The following is a 19486-nucleotide window of genomic DNA, read 5'->3' as shown; positions in this document are numbered from 1 at the left end:
GTGGAGATTGGTATATCTAGTTGGCTAAAACCTTGTGTTCTTGTATCAGCTGGTAGCTATGATTTACGAATCAAGTTATTCCAGTCATTGCTTAGTTTACTAGTTCATAAGTAAGGTACACATATCTTGTTTCAAACATAATGCAAATGTTACTTGATGAGTCAGACTTGGAAAGCTTCGTTTTTGTGTTACATTTGTATACCTTCTTGCGAGCATAAGCTATGTATATACATGGATTTAAGCAAGGAAAGCACCAATGCTTTATTACCCAAGAGTTATCCTGTTGAAATCCTTGGTGCATAGTGATTGTTTGTCAGGTGAAGCTTCAGCCAATCTGCTGCTGGTTTTTGGTATATTCGACTTGCTAGAAAGAAATGGCTAGAAAGAAATGCCTCCTACATGGAATTTTGACGTTAGTGTCTGCATTGATTTCATCACAGCCTCATCTTTATTCTTTTGATTGTGGTTTGTTGTCTTCTTTAATCGGAAAGGTATGTGAATTGCTTCATAGGAAGTTTTGAAGTGATGAGGGAGCTTTTGACGGATGATGTGATGAGGACCGAAGACATGGCATCATATATTCTTCTTTTGTGACTATGCTGGCTGTTTTCTTGCGTGAAGTTTGCCGGTTCTTCTCTTCTTCTTTTCCCCATTTTCTTAACGCAAATTCTTTTCACCTTTTAGGATTTTTAGTTTGTCGGCAACATTTTGACACTCGAGTTCCCTTTGGAATTCTACAGGTTGACCATTCAATTTCTTGCCACTGTATGCTTAAAGCAGCACTCTCAAGTTTGTCTTTGAGTGTGTGGTAATCTTTCAGACAGTAACAAGACAGAGAGATCTAAGGTGGCCTTCAGTTTACTAGCTCTTGTGTTCAATGAGGACTATACTTGTTAGGTTTAGCACATCTTGTTGCATAAGTCTCGGCTTTTATGTATTCAATCCTCTTTTGTTGGCATTACTAACCGAGCAGCCGCCACAACCCAATCCATGTGTCATGTTGTGCTCGGAAGCAAAACCTTAGTGGGTTCCCCACCTAATTGTGGGACCTAATTTTGATGTGAACAAAGATGGATTGACTCCCTATCTAGTGCTTCGAATCACCACCATGTCTCTACTTACTTCAAAATTAATCTTCACGATTGATTTTGGTCAAAGGCACAGCATATGCTTTGGCAAGAATGCTTGAAGGCTTGCTTCCATTTGGATTATGAGTGTGCTTCACATGATGTTAGAAATACATGAGCCTAATATCATCTACATGCAAGTTGAAGATCAAGGTTTCGGATGCTGACTCTCCAAACCTCAAGCTAAGCAGCACATAAGATAACTGCAGGTGGCAGACCTACCATTTGTTGCAGCGATGATGAATCCGCTCATGTGCATCTCCTACTCACTCTTCTTGCAAGAGAAGTCAACAGGTAAGTAAGACTTTCAAATCTGGATTGCATTGACTTCGAAGGACAAGAAAACCCTAGCCTAGCCTGACTTGGCTTGCTCTCATGTTACCATAATGATTGTGTGCATGGATGGCCACCAACCAACCTCAATGTCCCCAACAAGGATGAGAAGCTGATGCTTAACGAGTAAGCTTCCAGGTAAAAAGGAGGACAGACCTTTTAATCTCGATGTTGCTTTGTTGCTAAAAGATGAATTATGAAGGTTGAGTGGAATGATTTCCATGCTTTTATTGTGTTCTTCTTCTCCATCATAACATCAGCAATGCAACTCTAGCTTCCATGCCTTTTGTCTTAAACTGATTATTTTGATTCCCTCAGAGCAAGCAATGCTTGCATATCATCTGAATGATGTTTTCATCACATGGTATCATGAACTCATGCCATCTGTTGTCTCCCACCATGTACCTCCTCCTCCCTCAGAACATCTGACGGATCATTTAAAAGGAGTACTGAATCAACACAACACAAGGAAGGGATGGTCTCAGACATGATGCCTGTTGGCTTCAACCGTGCCTCTGCTCTTCTCGGGCATGCAGAGCGTGATATAGTTTATGGTTTGCATGTGGACCGAGAGACGTGGATGCGAAGGAGGTGACTACCATGAGAACAGCACACCGGCATCCATGCAGGTAGCAAACTAAAGTGTCAAGCAACATCTTCACCATTTCCAAACCTTTTGTTAAACACTAAAGACGTTAAATAAATGTTTACTTGACGTAATTCCTAATCCCAAGCATTACATGTATATTGAATGATGCTCATCAAGCATGTGATAATTCGAGCGCACACACACACACACACACACACACACACATATATATATATATATATATATATATGTTCTCCGTGAATGACGAGTATGCGATATGTTCTTCTTTCATTGTTACTACAAGTTTCACAAAATCGTAGATGGATATTAATCGATGACCTATTAAGAGATCATCATTACTTTGAGATCGAACTGATATGCTGTGTTATTCCCTATCGAGTACCACCTTATTTCAAGAGAAGATTGTTCTTAAGCACAAGAATGATGTTTGGATAATGTTCCTTTAGCAAAGATCGTAACAACACCACACGATTGGTTTGGATAGAGGTCGACTTTGTGGTCTGATTAAATAATGAGACAAACTCCATGCATTGCTGAATGATGGTAAGCGGAGATGTAAGCAGATTGATGTCATGACCTGAGATCAAATCTTTCTATTGAGATTTGAATTACTAGATATGGATATGTATGGATTGACTTCGATCAGAGTTATCAAGAAGATTGGATCATCACTTCCTCAGGTCAATAATCTGCGTTGAATACCACCGGAGGAGGATGAAGTGACGGACACGGCCACGGCAAGCGGTCATCACTGTTGGCCACACCAACCCATGCATGGTGGACTGGTTGGCGAGAGACGACGACGCACGACGTCGTCTGCTTTCCATGCACGTAGTCGTCTGCTTCCCATGCACGTAACGTCCACCTTTGGAGCCACGCACCACGTGCGATCACGCACCTAACGAAGAAGGGAAGGGAACAAGAAGCCATATACGTGAAGCAACATCTCATCTCCCCCAATCCCTATTTGTTCCTGCATGCCCTTGTCTCCACAGTTCTCTTCTTCTTCTTCTTCCTCTTCGTCTTCTTGTTTCCGCCATCCGAATCCCGATGCATGCCGATGCTTGACTCTGAAGCTAACAGCATTCCTTCCACTCGAAGGTTTTGGCACAGAATGTGGAGCAGAGGGAACATGATATGGAATATGGAATGAGAATGAAGGGATCGATCACTTCATCCGTGCAGCTGCTGGGAGAATCCCCAGACATGTTCTATTGCATCGGCTTCATCACCGTATGGCTCCCAAGGTTCGACTCGGGCTGCAACTCGATCAGCCAATGGGAGTTGGACGACCAAGCGTGCGGCCAGGATATCTCTACTCCATCAATCACTTTTAATTATGATTAATGTTAATTAAGGATTATACTTTACATTCTTAATATCAATCATCATCGAGAATAATCCTATTACCTCAACTATAAATAATTCACTCTCACTTTTTTTTTTTTCTTTTTTGCATGTATGAAAATCCACTCGATTCGACTTCTCGAATATATCTTCTCGATCGATCCTTCATCGACGACGTCAGATAACAACATACGATTAATAATAAATGATAGATATACATATTAGATAATCCAAAACAATTGGGAGGAGCATATCCCGATCAAATGAAAACACGAAATGTTGTGGCCACGACACCCCGGTTGCATGTCCACACGCGTCTCTGGGGGTGGCACGTGTGGCAACACATGGAGGCACCCCAACCCGAGTCCCAAACCCGGCACAGGAAAAAGATGGCACAGCACGAAAGCAAAGCACATAATAAATAATACGAGTAATACAACACCACGAAACAGTACTGCTCCTTCCACCCTTTCTCGTCGCATTATCTTCCACGCATCCATGCACGTGACATGGAACAGCTGCTGCCCTCTGTGCCCTACCAACGACGCGCGGGCCTTATCCCTTAGGGTTGAAGGAGCAGCGGTACGTGGACAAGGCCAAGGGACTCGGTGAAAAGGGAAGGTGGGGAGGGGCGGGGCTACCTTACCTCTAAGCTCAACTATCTTGCGCTCCTTGCCACATGTCCCTAAGCCTTGGTAGACATGCTGCCCCACCAGAGCTCTGGAAACCTGCTTCCCGATCCAATCAGTGGGGAGTCGACGTTGCAGGTGATCGATTCTAACCCACCGATTTGATCCATTAGGTTTCTCTTGTCTCGAGGGGTTATGGGAAAGCTACTGTGAGAAGACATCATCTTCTATCATGACGATGAACACTAATCTTCTTGTAAGTGTGATTTGACATGAAGACAACGCCATATACCTAATCTTCTTCATCAGGAAGTGGCGAAGAAACATTTAAATTAATCTGTGTTCATCAGGCGTACAAGTACAAGTTTGTAGTTGGATTACCAGAGAGAGAGAGAGAGAGAGAGAGAGTCTTGCACTAGTTTAAACATGGGTATGATGTGAAGTTTTGGCATGATAAGATCAAGTCAGACGGACCTGATAAAGCAGTCAGCAAATGACAAGGGCTTCTCAACATAAAAGTAATGTTCAAGTGATCAGTTTACATGCCACCTACGCTGGAAATTAACAAGCACTAGTTGCTACTTTTGCAAAACTTAGCTTAATCGATGGGTAAGCTATAGATTAAGCCATCTTAGACGTAGCAATAGCACATGGAATTTTCATTCTAAGCATAAGTGTAATGTTAATTACTGTTCTTCCAATATATATATTAAGAGTAACATTACTGTTCTTCTTTAGTAAACAATAAAGAATAAACGGGAGAAGAGAGGGGGGGAAAAGTTGTATCCTTGGATTCCTTGTACCTTCACTTGTACATATCAGTCGTCACAGTAAAAACGAGAGAGAGAGAGAGAGAGAGAGAGAGAGAGAGAGAGAGCACTTTATTCCGGCGACAGGCTCACAAGCTTAACCCCAACGCAAAGGTGAGTTAACCTGGTCCACCTCGTGTGAGTAAAAAAGGGCTTCCTCGCGAGAAACATCACCCAAAGCATGCATCATCATCATGATATGTGTATGTATGTTGTGTATGTAAGAAAAGCTGGTCACAAGTCACGCACGCCACCTTCTTTCTTGGCTTCTCTACTTTCGCTTCTATTGAGAGACATTGGGGCCTACTCCAATGCCATATCCATTTGAGGTGTCAAATTAATTCTTCTTTTACCTACTTTGGTAACAATTAAATCATGTCCACAACCATAGTATATTTTGATATAAATATATATATAACAATTAATTTACCGCTGCGTTATGGTAATATAAAAACATTAAAATTATCGATGATATATACTACAATAATATTATCTAATGTATTTAAACCACCCTTAGGTAATATGATAAACATTTCTAATAATGATTGATACCCAGCCATTTCATTTCTCTTCTCACTATCCATCCCCACGTAAAATAATTACAACATTTAGCTTTTATGTTTTTTGTATCACACTCCATGCTAGAAAACGTTTTTAGATTTATGGAAAAGATGAAGAAATGTACGTTTTGTAACTATTTTTCCTCTATTGAAGTTCAAAAAAAGGATGAACACATAAACTTCTTTTTTTTGTTTTGTTTTTTTGCCTTATGTACAAAAACAGGAAAATACCAAAAAAAAAAAGACAACGAAGAAAGAACAAAAAAAAAAAAAAGAGGAGAAAAAGAAAAGGCCGACCTCACAAAGCTCCTGTATCGTCTCAATTAAATGCCAACTCACCACCGGCAGGCTCCGGTGGAGCTGCGCCGGCGGCAGCGTCGAGCCACCGATCCATGGGAGCGCAGTCGGCCTTGTGCGCCAGCTTCCAGTGGAGCGCCTGGCACGCCCTGGAGCAGTAGTTGACGGCGCCGCAGACGGAGCAGCGCCGGAACTCGTGCCGCCGTGTCTCCTGCCGCCCGCACCCGCCATGGGAGCAGAGCCTCAGTCCCTCCTCCCCCGTGCCGCTGGCGCCCCGCGCCGCGAACCATTCCACCATGAACCGGTTCGCCGGGTGGACCTCCGGCGCCGGTACGTTGCAGCCGAAGTCGCTCAGGAGGGAGCAGCCGGAGGCCAGAGCGTGGCGGTGAAGGTGGTGGTGCTGCCGCCACGCGGCGGAGAGGGAGGAGGAGTTGAGGACGGCGGCGAGCTCGCGCGCGTTGGCCTGGACGAGGAAGCGGCGGCCCTCGGCGACGTTCCGGCGCACGCCGTAGCCGTCCTGGAGGCAGTGGCCGAGCTCCCGGAGCGCGTCGACGTGGCCGAGGAAGGCCGCGCGGGCGCACAGGGCGACCCCTGCGTGCAGGTCCTTGTCGCCCTTGTCGCCCCCGCTGCCGTTGAACTGGATCACCGCCAGGGAGTACAGCGCGGCGGCGTGGGAGCCCATCGCCGACCGCGCCATCAGCGACGCGCCGCTCCCTCGGTTCTGCAGGCAGTAGAACCGAATCTGCACGACCAAATCGCAGCGCAGGATGAGATCTGTCTCCTCTAATCCCTCTCAAAATCCCTCCTTTATGGCAAGAACAGAACAGGGAGACGGCGCCTACCATGCCCAGGATGTAGCAAGCTTCCAGATTCCCAGCATCGGCGCACCGCTTCAAGAACCTGTGCGCCGATTCCGACCAGTTCTTCGCTCTAACCGCCAGCGATTGCGCCGACGCCTTGGCCAGCACAAGGGGATTCGAGCCCAATCCCTTCAGCCTCTTACAACTATCAAAACCAACCCCCCCAAAAAATCAGATTTTTATCACAAAAATCGAAACAAACGAGCCGAATATCCAACTCAAAAAAAAAAAAAAAAAGTAAGAACAGTACGTTATCATGATACTGATGAGATCGGAGGGGGAAGCCGCAGAGGCGCTGACTTTGCTAAGGATGGAAACGACAAGGTCGTCGGGGAGGCCGTCAAACAAGTCGGGCACGTCCTCAGCGACGCCCTCCGTGGCCATCTTCTGGCCGCCAGAGTCCGCTCCTCCTCCTCCTGCAGGGAGCCGTCGCCGCCTCTTCCGACTCCTCTCCTCCTCCTCCACCGCCCTCCACTGGCGCTCGCTCTGCGGCATGCGGTAGCAGAAGCCCCGTCTCGTCCGCATGAGTCTCACAAATCCTTCTCCGTGCGCGACGACGAGAGCAGAGGCAGAGGCAGAGGCGAAGGCAAGGTCGGGGGGACGGATGGATGGATGCAGCGAGATAAGGCTGCCATCCGTATATATATAGCAGAGAAGAAGGGAGACCAAATACTTGGACTGGGTTTGAAATGACGGTTTTGCCACTGGGAAATGGTGGGAATCACGTGCAGCTCACGGTCAAATGGCGTTGACCGGTCGCTTCGGTTGCTTCCCCGGGAGCATGCTTCAACCTCAAGCCTCGAAGCTTCGAATGCTCCCATGCAACTCTTTATCATATCCCTTCGATGCTTGTCCCCTTTCCTTTTGCCTTTCACTCTTCTTCTTCTTCTTCTTCTTCTTCTGTGAATTCTTCTTTTCCTCCAAAACATACATGGCTATTTTGGATAGCAAATTACTCCATGATCACATTTCATCCAAGATTCTCAATTAAAGCAAGCCTTTTAGGATGGATCATGATGATGAAAGAGATTTGGACAAACATTACAGCAAATAAATGTCAGCCTGCATTCCAATAATCTTTATTTTGTGGGAAAGGTGGTAAATGTTGGATTTATTTTGTGGGAGTGGATATATGTTTGGGAAGAAGACACAGATGAGGGAGGAGCTTCTTGCACTCTTATTGGGGGAGTGTGTTTATCTATCATCTGCAGGCCATTTGTTTGGTGGAGAGAATGACAGCTTAATCCAACTTCAACTCAATAATTAACAATGACTGAATAAATACAAAAAAAAATGTTTTAAGTGATTAGTAAGTCATATTTTAGGAATAATGAAAATAATTTTTTATTGAAATTTTAAGTTTTATTAACTCCTAATGGTGGAAGATAAGGAAAGTAGCACCATAATTTTATATCCATGTACTATTTTACTAGCTGGATAATGTGCCATCACTCTTGTAGATCTTCCACAAGACAATGCATCCAATAACTCTTAATTACCAATCCCTTTGCTGAGAGATAATTGTATTGCCTAAAGTTCACCAATGTTTGGTGCTGCATGAAACACATAAATCAATCCTGAAACATATATATATGTCAAGGGAAGGCTCCTATAATACAAATAACACCATTATATCAAATCATGAAATATTGAGAAACTATGATTGTGGCTTAATATATGAAATCTTTCCCTTACATTGTTATTTCTCTAAGATCCAATATGTGATTGTTGATGCAAGATTTGATTGCTTGTTATGCATGGCTCAATCAGGAGCATAATTGTGTAATCAACTTTCAAATATGAACTTTCAATAAGCTCATCTCTCACAAGAGAAACAAAACAGCAAAAATCAAGGAGGCTAATTGTTCTTTGTAGTCAAACCTATTCTCCACTGCAAGGTTGACTAAACAAACAGGTTTTAATTTCTTCAAGCAGAATGTGGGACTGTAGCTTAGTCTCATCTAAACGAGAGAATAATGTTGTCACTAATGCTCGGTCGAGCCACAGACATGCATCATTTTCTTTCTCTATGTTCGATTCTCCATCCGTCCCCATCATTGCATGCTCTCTCGCCTTCTTCCTTTGTGTTGTTTCTGTTCTCATACTCCTGGCTTCCACTTCCCAAGTCCATAAGCTATCCCAATTCCATGTATACATAGATATTTATTCCCATCTGCCCCCACTCGAGGAAGATATTTGGGATGCTACATTTCTCTTTGCGAAATGGATGGTAGAGAGATTTACACGCACCAATGGCATATTTATCGGATAAGGTATGCTCTATTAATTAAATGATTGGATACTAATATGTGAAATTGGAATGAGTCGATTAAGAAAATTGATTTATATCTTAATCGTTTCAAGAAATTGACACCAAACTGGAATTTATAGGCAAAGTCAGTCTGGTAATTATTTTGTGAAAAGATTATTGAAAAATAATGTTCTTTTTCGTGATCACATCAACATATGTCAAAGGAGAAATCACATACTATAAAATAAATAAAGACAGGAGTCGTCGGATTATTATTTCAGTCATAAGGGTGTTTTGTTTGGTGTATTAATAATATCATTCTAATAATAATTATAAATATCATCGGTGCTGTATTCGGATTTCACGTGTCGGTATGCCCGCCGACAGCCGCTGCGTTTGTCGACGTCAGCGGCGGCGCCACGGCTTCAGTTCGGGCCGCACACGTGTTTCGTCCGTCAACGTGGCGGCATCTCACATGGGGAGACCCCGCAGGGGTCAACGGTCTTCACGGAAAGCATAACGCCGGTCCGTCGGTCCGAACCACGTATTATTCATTCCTTGTTGGCTGGTGTTATCGAAGCTTCTTTGAGTGCAGGTTAGCCATCTTTGCAGGTAACGTGCGGCGTAGATAGGCACAGGAGAGAGCGCAAGATGAGGTAAAAGCTGCATCGGGATTCTACAGTAGTAATTAATGGCCATGGATCCCTCGTTTCATTCCTTCCTTCCTTCCTTGTGATCCCATAATCAACTGATCGAAGGAAAGATTCAATAGTTTACCATCTTCGAGAAGATTAAAAGCATTGCGAGGACTGCAAACGGAGGTGTGGGAATGGGCGAAGGGAGAGAGAGAGAGAGAGAGAGAGAGAGGAGGGATGTTGCTTGACGCACTTGACCTGTTCCCTGCATGGACGTGAGTGCAGGCACGTGATCCAGTGCTCCGTCGTCTCCTCCTCCTTGTCGTAAGTCCCAAGTTACGGGCCATGCATTGCATTCTCTTCTATTCTATGCATACATACATACATATATGGTGCTATAAAGCTGGTGATTGGTGAAGGAGGACGCAGCATTGAAGCATGGCTTGTGTCTCAAACTTTGCACCACATTTGATTTACCATTTCCCTTTTTTGGATCACTGGAAGAAGAGTTTGGATGAATATTTGGGAATTGGAAGATTATTTACTGAATGTAGTGTATGAAATTCTTTTTATTCTTTTTGTTATTAATTAATTATTCATTTATTTTATTTTAACTTTTATTGGAAATGCATGTTTCTGCTTTTTTTTTTGCAAAAAAAATCAGAAACAATAAATTGAATAAAATAAAAATAAAAAATCATGATCATCATATTGGAGGCATTTGCTATTAATTCCATGCTGATTTCTTTGGTCGATAAATTTCCTATTCTTCAAATGACAGGAAATATGTTTGTGCTTAATATAATTAGTTACATGTATTAGTTTGATCGGATGTACTAAAAATAATATTTTTTATTTATAAAATACAAGTAATGAGAAGTACTTGAAAACAACAAAATAGAAAAAAATTATAACTTTTTATCTATTTATTTATTTGTAATGTTGAAAAAATAAGTGAAAATATAATATTTAATCTCATGATACTATTACTAATAGTCGATATCCTTATCGACTAGACTTATTAACATCTTTTAAGTTTATCATATGAGGTTTCAAATTCATAATTCTTATTTAGTGGGTCAACTTCATTATGTTTTTGGCTTTAAATTAATTATATTGAAGTTAGAGAGAGAGAGAGAGAGAGAGAGAGAGAGTAGATGGATGTATGCCTTGATTTTTTTTCTATATGGGAGAATACATATAGCTATATATAATTTGAGTGCATGGAAATCTCTATAGGTGGTATTTTGGGGTCATGCGGATGGATATTTTGTGGAAGGTATCTTGACAATTACGTGACGGCTAAGTCGGAGGCAAGTGGGGAGAATTGGAGGAGCAAAAGTTATGGGAGTCCAAGTCAAGGATGAACTAACCACACCCACTTTTCTTCTTAGCTTTCCCTTCTTTTGATGACAAGAAGAAGATTGGGATGGGAAGGGGATAAGAACAAGGCGGTGGAGATCATGGGCCTCATGCTTTGGTGTCGAGGAGATGAAAGGGAGAAACATATCACATGTTGTGGTGGATTGGAGGCGGGGCTTTCCGTAAATCTATTTCCATCATCAATGTAAGGTTTAAGCTATCGTTGCAACTATGTTTTCGTAATCAATTTCTACTAATATATGCAGTCTTACGTCTACACTTAAGAGATTATTTTCTGAATCGTATCGAAAAGGACATGTCGATGTTTTGACATGGAAGAGAGAGGAAGACGAAGGCTTGGGATATGGTTGCAGGGTTTGATGGAGAACGTGTGTCAGGTAGAGATGGCTTACCTAGGGTCACTTATTTATGGGGCCGGGCCCAGCCCAGCCCAGTCCAGCCCATGACACGGACAAGTCATGATGGCCAATCGGATGAAGGATCCTGATTAGGATTCCCTATTCCACGTGTCGGCCGTTAACAGTCTCAGAAGCTCGCCATCCTATCTCTCTAAGATAAGCCCGGACCGCCGACGGAGCATTAAACGGGTGACCCCGTCCTGCACCTCTCACTACCACCAGTAGCAGAGGCAGTGGAGCTTCCATCATGGCATCGCTCTGTGCTTCCTCTTCTGCAGTCGCTGCAGTCGCCAGGCAAGTTCTTCATCATGTTCTGCAAAAATGTTCAGATCTTTCATGCTGTTCTTCTATGGATCTGCTTCAGGTCTCGGAAGAACGGAGCTGCTGCCGTTGCTGCAACCAAGGCATCATTTCTTGGAGGAAGGAAACTGAGGCAGGGGAAGCGGGCGGCACGGGCACAAACTGCACGCCGGGAGCTCTCGGTGTCTGCTGCCGCTGCACCTGAGAGGCCTCTCTGGTTCCCAGGCAGCACCCCTCCACCATGGCTTGATGGCAGGTGAAGACACTCTCCTCCTTCTTCCTCTTCGTTTCCCCGAACTGACATATTGGAGTTGCAGCCTTCCTGGAGATTTTGGCTTCGATCCTTTGGGTCTCGGTAAGTCTGAGCTCGTCGAACCCTTACAGACCACCATGTCATGGTGCTTACGGCAACAAAAGATGAATGAGTGGGTCTTCTTTACACGTGCAGGCTCTGATCCTGAGAGCCTGAGATGGAACCAGCAAGCGGAGATCGTCCACTGCCGGTGGGCGATGCTGGGCGCTGCCGGCATCTTCATCCCGGAGCTGCTCACCAAGATCGGCATCCTCAACACCCCCTCGTGGTACACCGCCGGTCAGCTGCAGTACTTCACGGACACCACCACCCTGTTTGTGATCGAGCTCATTTTGATCGGGTGGGCCGAGGGGCGGAGGTGGGCGGACATCATCAAGCCCGGCTGCGTCAACACCGACCCCATCTTCCCCAACAACAAGCTCACCGGCACCGACGTCGGCTACCCCGGCGGCTTCTGGTTCGACCCCCTCGGCTGGGGCAGTGGCTCGCCGGAGAAGGTGAAGGAGCTGAGGACCAAGGAGATCAAGAACGGGAGGCTGGCGATGTTGGCCGTGATGGGCGCATGGTTCCAAGCCATTTACACCGGAACAGGGCCCATCGACAACCTCTTCGCGCACCTTGCCGACCCCGGCCATGCCACAGTTTTCTCTGTGAGTAGATTCCACTGGATTCCTGTGGAGAAGATGAGTAGGTACATGATTCCATGTTTGACTCTGCTTCATGCTGCAGGCTTTCACCCCCAACTGAGCAAGGATTGGAGAAGCACACGATGCTGTCAAGATAGATGTTGTAATCCTTGTGTGTTCTTGAGCTGTGCTTGTAACGCTTTTTACCTTTCTGCTCATGTAATTATAAGCAGCAATGGACGGTTTACCAGTTGCTTCAAGTTGTTGTCTGTGGATTAGAACAGGTTGAGAGCCTTGGAGTGCTGGATGTGGAAAGATCTGTCACTAGTTTCAGAAAGAACAAGAAGAACATTACAATGAAGATGCAGTGTAGGAATCGAGGGGGATGCATCAATCTGAAACTAGAACTGCTTGCGGTAGCATCAATTCCATGAACAGATGAATTGGCAACTTTGATGCAAGTCAGGAAAAAGAGATCTAATATTTTGCTACCAACAGAAATGCATGCATGCCACATACTGATTGCAAAAGGAAATATAAACCAGGGTTTAAACAAGGCAGTCATCAGAAGCACATAACATTGGATGAAGATTTCCAAGAACAGATACTTGTTTAGGCTCAAATGGGCTAAGACAATGGTTCTACCGGATTGCAACCAAAACAGATGCTTGTTCAGCTATTTGATGTTTTCCCAGTCTGTCCATAAATAAAACATTCAACTTAATTCACTACACAAGTTTGATTAGATTTGACATGTGAATATGTAAATCAAAGAGGAAGTGCAAATGCATAAATACCAATTTAACAGTGAATAAATACCATATAAAGAGTAGAAGCAAGATTCAAACTTTGATTTGGTTATAATTAATCCAGAAGATGCTAGGAAAGGATCTATCCAAATCTAAACTTGATAGCCATAGACAAATTGATTATAGTGGTCTCTTTTCTTTTACCTAATCTTGAGTGCCATAATCAATTTGATTAATGGGTAGGCACAACAGGATCCAATCCCTGACTGCAAGATCACAAATGGTAATCTACTAAAAACATTTCACTGGAAAAGGAATACCAGTAGTCGTTGGATTCAAAAGCTGTGTTGGTCATTCATCGGGGGCAGCTCACTGACCCTGCAGCATATTGCATATTAAGTGTCAATAGCTCCAGCAGTTCCATGGTGGAGTGACTGATGAAAAGCTCAGAGACCAGTGCAGAAGAAGTTCAACCTTTAGAGGTGATTCATAGAAGGACACTGGTTTGATCAAAATATCCAGAGAATGTATGGCTAAGCCATACCTCAGGGAGAGACGGGGGATTGGAATTGGAAGGCTAACACAAGGGCAAGATGGATCAACCAAGGCCACTAACAAATGTGGGAGTAGAAAAAGATCTGGGATCTTGTGGACCAGCAGAATCCTCACAAGGATCTCTCCTTGCAACAACAACACCAGAAATTGCATTCAAGATCTCCATCTCAATCAATTCCAAAAAGAACACCAAAAACCAGAATAAACATCTCCAAGCATTTTCCTCATAATTTTTCACTGCTATTGTGTTATCTTGACAGTCGGTAGATCTGCCTTCTGGATGTTGAAGAAGCACAAAAAACCAACTCAAACTTGTCGAAACTCGTCGTGATGCCCATTGCTAATCAAACCTATGATTTTTGGTGCTTAAGAAAGCAGGATGTATGAGAAGAGTGTGAAGTCTGTATCAAATGGAAAAAGCAGCAAAGATGTATGAGAAGAGTGTGAAGTCTGTACCAGTCATTTGTATACCAAATTTTGTAACAACATTCCAACTAAGACTGACTTGATGAGGAGAAAGCTACAATCACCTGAGCATCAGATCAACTCAACGTATCATTAAGCATCACACACAGATAGATGATGGTATCATTCTACAAAAGAGTCGTCAACACGGAAACATCTGTTCACAGAATCAACACACGGAAGGAAAGAGAAGAGCCACTATCTTGCTCAAAACCTGAGCATATTTTCCATTAAATTATACTGTCAAGTTTATCAGTATAGCAAGAACCACAGCGAGTCAAAGAGAGAGAAAGAAATCCAAAATTATAGGCACCACCAGTTCATGGCCACGAATTACTCGATCTATACAAATACGCCTCTCCTGTCACGGAGAGCGGCCGGACCGCATGGGAACTTGAATCGGGAGCGGCCGGCCAGACCCGGACCCGCCGCAGCTCCTGCACAGCATCATGCCTGAGCCGGCGCAGGACCGGCAGCCGATGTCGCCGTCTGACCACCTCGAGCACAGGCACGCGACGCGGCCCGTCCCGTTGCACGATGGACACCGCGGCCACCCTCCCGCCATGGGGCGGTTCTCCACAACCGACTTCACGATGGCCGCCCCGGCCAGCACGCCCAGGCCGGTGGCCAACTGAGACACCAGCACCAGAGGACCCATCGGAGACACAATTGGGAGAGGAGATCAAGGGAAGGGAGTAGCATACACAACGATGCGGTGAGCTTGATTTTATTAGTAAGAGGAGGAAGAGGTCTACCATCACATGTGTTGGAGGGGAGTTGGTGGTTGCGTAGAAGAACACGTAAACGTGTTTGTGTTGATTTTGAAGACAGAATGATATTGAGTGGTTTGGGTTGCGTGACAGTCGGAAGAGGTGGGAGCGCAGCGGAGTGGGCGGCAAAGGCGGCTCGGCTCGGCCGCTGTCGTCTGGATCTGGACACGCTGTCTCCTCTCCTCTCCACGTGCTGGTAAACAACATTGGAGAATAGGAAGAAGAGGGTTCGTGTGATGGACTTGGGCTGTTGAACTGGTCATCGGGGTATCAATGAGCACCACCGTTTGACCGAAACAATTCGACACGCATAGCACAGGTTTAGTGTCAAACGTGCAGGCAGCATCATTCTTCTTTTTATTTCGATGATAAATATCGATCAATAGAAAAAAAAAATTATTTATAATAAATTTTTTAACATTATTCTTCTAATAACTTATCATAAACCTTATACTCTCGGTCTATAAATATAGACGAAATCTCTATAAACTAGATAAGACATGTTACATATTTCATAGAGACTATGATTGAGAGATAACAATCTAAATGATCCCGTGAAAAAAATAGAAAAAGAGAAAGAAAATCTAGTCCTCTTTATAGGTTAAAAATAATTTTGAATCTAAAAACGATATCCTTGTACATCACATAAAAATCACTTTTTAGATAACAACAAAAGATACATATCGTACAAATAAATATAATATTATTTTCTCTATTACATATAACAGTTTTTATGCTTACATATTTTACTTATCAAAACAAACTTCTAGACCTTTAAAGAGTGACAGTGAGTTCTACAATACATTCAATACTAAGACATCTGTACAATTATTGAATTTAATTAGATACACAAGTTAAATTAGTTGAAACTATCATAGATAGTTATTGGGAACTAGGACAACTTAAAAAGCTAAGGCTTTTGAATTATTGGTTACACCAAGTATTTGGCACCAGCCTTCTTTTTCGATTCTTACCAATCTGAAAGTGTTTCCTAATAAATTAATATTTTGATATTTATGAAAATTCAATCAAGATTTGTCTTATGGTATTAGATTCATAGGTTCAGATCCTATACTTTTTCTCAGTATTTAATTAAAAAATGGCCATACAGTACTCATTCTTTAAATTCAAAATTTCCACTTCTTAACAATGTGGAAATATTCAACCATATTTCACACTATCATGTTTGGTTAGACCAGGAACAATCTAATTCAATGCAAATTGCACAACAAATAGTTAAATGTCCCTGTCAACATTTTAGTGGTATTTTCCACATTGGATTGACTTAAATGAAAAGTTTTCTGGTTGCCAAACAGATTGCAACGTGGTTCATGTGTTACAGAACAAGCCATGGGTAGATCAAAAAAAAGGAACTGGATTGAAGCATAAGTAGGCCCTTTTCTATTATTACTTTGTATGATTTCAGTTATCAAGCTAATCATTATAGAAGGTACATCCTTGGTTTGTAAAAAGTAGAATATAATAAATCACTTAACTATATTGTTGCAGTCCACAAAGGTGAAGGGGTGATCCTTCACTTTTGTGGACTGCAACAATGAGACCTAATACAAGCTTTTGTTGGTGTTATAATGGACCAGCCAGCTTTCGTATATGATAAGGATCATCTACAAATGAATATTTACTCTACTTTGTGGGACAAAGAATCCATTCATTTGTTACCAAATTCATATCCTTCACTGTAGACTAGTCAAAACACCTCAAGTTCTCATATTAGAACCTTAATTATTCACTGCAGTAACAATTCAGAGGTTCTTTCGTCAGTCCCTAGTATATCTTCAAACATCAATTATCCATCAAATGAAACCTAACTAGTGTTGCCAAGGCATCTACAAACAAGCATATGGGCATTTCTTCAAACACATAACCGTCAGACGAAGCACCAATACTCACCTACTAGGCATTTCCACAAACATATGCCATTCAGTAAAGATTAAACCGCACCCATTAGTAGAAGAAGCTGTTCATTCTTTATATATACAATAACTAGCATGCAAACATTTCAAACCAAACACATTAAATCTAAAAAGATCAGAAAGTTTGCAAGAGGAGAAGAGTCGAGTCAAACCACCGAGACGACGATACATCTTCAGAAATCTTCATCCAACTTGAACACATGAATGTCTCCGTTTCCATTCAAGCTGGACATCACTGAGGCCTTCTGGTAATCTCCAACCCTCTTTTCGAAGAAGTTCGTCTTCCCTTGCAGCGAGATGAGCTCCATCCAGTCGAAGGGGTTGACCAACCCAAACATCTTACCATGACCCAGTGACTCAAGCAGGCGGTCGGCCACAAACTCTATGTACTGGCTCATAAGGCCGCCGTTCATCCCGACGAGGGCTACGGGAAGGGCGTCACAAACAAACTCCCGCTCGATGTCGACAGCGTCGGCAACGATGGCCCGGACACGGTCCTCCGACAGCTTGTTGCGGAGGAGGCTGTAGAGGAGGCAGGCGAAGTCGCAATGAAGGCCCTCGTCACGGGAGATAAGCTCGTTCGAGAAGGTGAGCCCCGGCATGAGGCCGCGCTTCTTGAGCCAAAAGATAGCGCAGAAGGAGCCAGAGAAGAAGATTCCCTCGACACAGGCGAAGGCGACAATTCGCTCGGCAAACGAGCCGGAAGATTCAATCCAGCGCAGGGCCCAGTCGGCCTTTCGGGCGACAGAGGGGACCGTCTCGATGGCTCGGAAGAGACGGGTCTTCTCGTCAGGGTCCTTGATGTAGGTGTCGAGGAGGAGGGAGTACATCTCAGAGTGGATGTTCTCGATGGCGATCTGGAAGCCGTAGAAGGCGCGAGCCTCGGGGAGCTGGACGTCGCGCATGAACCGGGAGGCGAGGTTCTCAAGGACGATGCCGTCTGAGGCGGCGAAGAAGGCAAGAACGTGGGAGATGAAGTGGCGCTCGTCGTGGGAGAGGCGATGCTGCCAATGGGGTACGTCCGGAGACAGATCCACCTCCTCCGCCGTCCAGAAGGAGGCCACCGCCTTCTTGTAGAACTCCCAGATGGAAGGGTAAGTGATGGGGAACATGCAGAACCGATCCGGATTCTCTGCCAGCAAAGGCTCGTACTCCTCTTCGCCGACGGCTGCAACTCGAGCAGCAGCAGATGGTGGCATCATGGCAGGCATGGTCGGGCGATCGAGAGCGGGAAAGAGGAAAACAAGGAGAGAAGGGTTTGCTTGGGCGTCGTGTCTACGCGGAGCAGCGATTGATATATAGCGAGAGACGGAGAGAGGGAAGGAGGCTTTTGGGAAGCGCGGGAGTTTTGGACTTTGGGAGGGGTTTCTTGGTTTTCAGGGGGAGGAGGAGAAGGGGCGCCGCTAATGCGCCCCCGAAAGGTGAGGGTACCGCGAGAACACTTGAGTTTGTCACCCCAGATGCCACGTCGAACTAAAATTTGTAGTGGGGGCCACAGATGCTGTCTATCAATCCATCGGGTGAGTAAGCGGTGGTACTCCGTCAGGCGTGCGTGTGCGTGGATGCATAGTCTTTATTCTTTATGTGGGTGGAAGGGGAGAAACGAAAGGGTAAAAGTGGGGCGTGAGTGAAACATTTAGCATCCGAAATGTATAGCATTTGTGTGTCACCTCCCCCGCCTTGTGATTGGACGGAGCAGTGAGTGCGCCACAGCGCGCGGTTCCTACAGCAAAGGCGGGAAAGCTCGTCACGATATTTCTGCAAACAAGGTAATAAACGGAGGAGGGCCCACCGACGAAGCAGATGCTTCCGTCTCTTAAAAACATGTTGACGTCTCAACAAAACAGAGACGGGTTAGTGGGTTGAAGTATTTAGTATTTACGACATGAATGAACCGGACCGGAATATCCCGAATCCGAACCCGCTAACTTCGGGTCGGGTTCGTTTACGATCACTCCGACCTCTCTATCCATGCGGTTTAATTTCTTGGCTTCCGGTCCGGTTCATTCATGGCTTCGGCTGCATCTTTCACGAGCAAACTCCTCCGTGTATCCATCCACCGAAAACATACGACCAGTACGTCAGACAGGATGATCTGCTCCCGATCCTCTCCTCTCTGATACCAGATCTCCGACCACTGCGAGGCAGCCCACAAAACCCCCAAGTGGGATCCATCAGCAGACGGTGGTGGGAGACCAATCGACCGGCCGGCCATCGCCATGACCACCCCGTCGATCCATCTTGGACGCCGAATCGATCGCCATCGTCCCTCTTGTACGCACGCAGGCCATGCAGCGCAGCAGAGTGGTGGAGGAGGAGGAGGAGGAAGACCGCGGCAGGCCCTTCATAATGTCTGGAGGAGCACGAGGTTGTGCTCCCCACCAATCCTCGAGGCCGATCCTTCACCTGCAAAGCCGAGAGGGGGGACCGAGGTTGTGGGTTTGGTGCTTGTCAATGGTGGTGGGAGACCATGGTACATGAATCATTGTCCAAAAAGGGGAGGAGGGCATCCCATCCCATCCCACCACCACCACC

The 19486-nt window shown here is 44.6% G+C and overlaps 4 protein-coding genes across 4 annotated transcripts; 1 reads left to right on the top strand and 3 right to left on the bottom strand.

The window, feature by feature from the left end:
* Positions 1–5582: 5582 nt before the first annotated feature.
* Positions 5583–7195, bottom strand: LOC135650230 (F-box protein At1g67340-like). Its single transcript, XM_065169484.1, has 3 exons — positions 6823–7195; positions 6555–6717; positions 5583–6454 (listed from the first exon to the last, which is right to left on the bottom strand). The coding sequence occupies exons 1-3, from the start codon at positions 7095–7097 to the stop codon at positions 5735–5737; spliced, it is 1158 nt and encodes a 385-aa protein (XP_065025556.1). The 5' UTR covers positions 7098–7195; the 3' UTR covers positions 5583–5734.
* Positions 7196–11374: 4179 nt separating this feature from the next.
* On the top strand, positions 11375–12738 carry LOC135649801 (chlorophyll a-b binding protein 7, chloroplastic-like). Its single transcript, XM_065168631.1, has 5 exons — positions 11375–11533; positions 11604–11795; positions 11857–11894; positions 11988–12502; positions 12582–12738. The coding sequence occupies exons 1-5, from the start codon at positions 11487–11489 to the stop codon at positions 12597–12599; spliced, it is 810 nt and encodes a 269-aa protein (XP_065024703.1). The 5' UTR covers positions 11375–11486; the 3' UTR covers positions 12600–12738.
* Positions 12739–14430: 1692 nt separating this feature from the next.
* LOC135649802 (uncharacterized) lies at positions 14431–15014 on the bottom strand. Its single transcript, XM_065168632.1, has one exon. The coding sequence runs from the start codon at positions 14903–14905 to the stop codon at positions 14612–14614; it is 294 nt and encodes a 97-aa protein (XP_065024704.1). The 5' UTR covers positions 14906–15014; the 3' UTR covers positions 14431–14611.
* Positions 15015–16957: 1943 nt separating this feature from the next.
* On the bottom strand, positions 16958–18469 carry LOC135648292 (ribonucleoside-diphosphate reductase small chain-like). Its single transcript, XM_065165813.1, has one exon. It carries the CDS (start codon positions 18160–18162, stop codon positions 17125–17127), a length of 1038 nt encoding a protein of 345 aa, XP_065021885.1. The 5' UTR covers positions 18163–18469; the 3' UTR covers positions 16958–17124.
* Between the last annotated feature and the right edge of the window lie 1017 nt (positions 18470–19486).

This window comes from Musa acuminata, chromosome BXJ3-9, assembly GCF_036884655.1.
Source record: "Musa acuminata AAA Group cultivar baxijiao chromosome BXJ3-9, Cavendish_Baxijiao_AAA, whole genome shotgun sequence".
Lineage (NCBI taxonomy): Eukaryota > Viridiplantae > Streptophyta > Magnoliopsida > Zingiberales > Musaceae > Musa > Musa acuminata.
This window is presented reverse-complemented; position numbering and strand designations above follow the sequence as displayed.

Excerpts from the sequence above, each read along its gene's own strand:
- LOC135650230 (XM_065169484.1), bottom strand. The coding sequence starts at position 7,097 with ATGCGGACGAGACGGGGCTTCTGCTACCGCATGCCGCAGAGCGAGCGC. Across the intron at positions 6,718-6,822 it reads CTCATCAGTATCATGATAAC|TTGTAAGAGGCTGAAGGGAT; the intron begins GTACTGTTCTTA and ends TGGTTTTGATAG. Across the intron at positions 6,455-6,554 it reads CTTGCTACATCCTGGGCATG|ATTCGGTTCTACTGCCTGCA; the intron begins GTAGGCGCCGTC and ends TTGGTCGTGCAG.
- LOC135649801 (XM_065168631.1), top strand. The coding sequence starts at position 11,487 with ATGGCATCGCTCTGTGCTTCCTCTTCTGCAGTCGCTGCAGTCGCCAG. Across the intron at positions 11,534-11,603 it reads GCAGTCGCTGCAGTCGCCAG|GTCTCGGAAGAACGGAGCTG; the intron begins GCAAGTTCTTCA and ends GATCTGCTTCAG. Across the intron at positions 11,895-11,987 it reads CTTCGATCCTTTGGGTCTCG|GCTCTGATCCTGAGAGCCTG; the intron begins GTAAGTCTGAGC and ends TTACACGTGCAG.
- LOC135649802 (XM_065168632.1), bottom strand. The coding sequence starts at position 14,905 with ATGGGTCCTCTGGTGCTGGTGTCTCAGTTGGCCACCGGCCTGGGCGTG.
- LOC135648292 (XM_065165813.1), bottom strand. The coding sequence starts at position 18,162 with ATGCCTGCCATGATGCCACCATCTGCTGCTGCTCGAGTTGCAGCCGTC.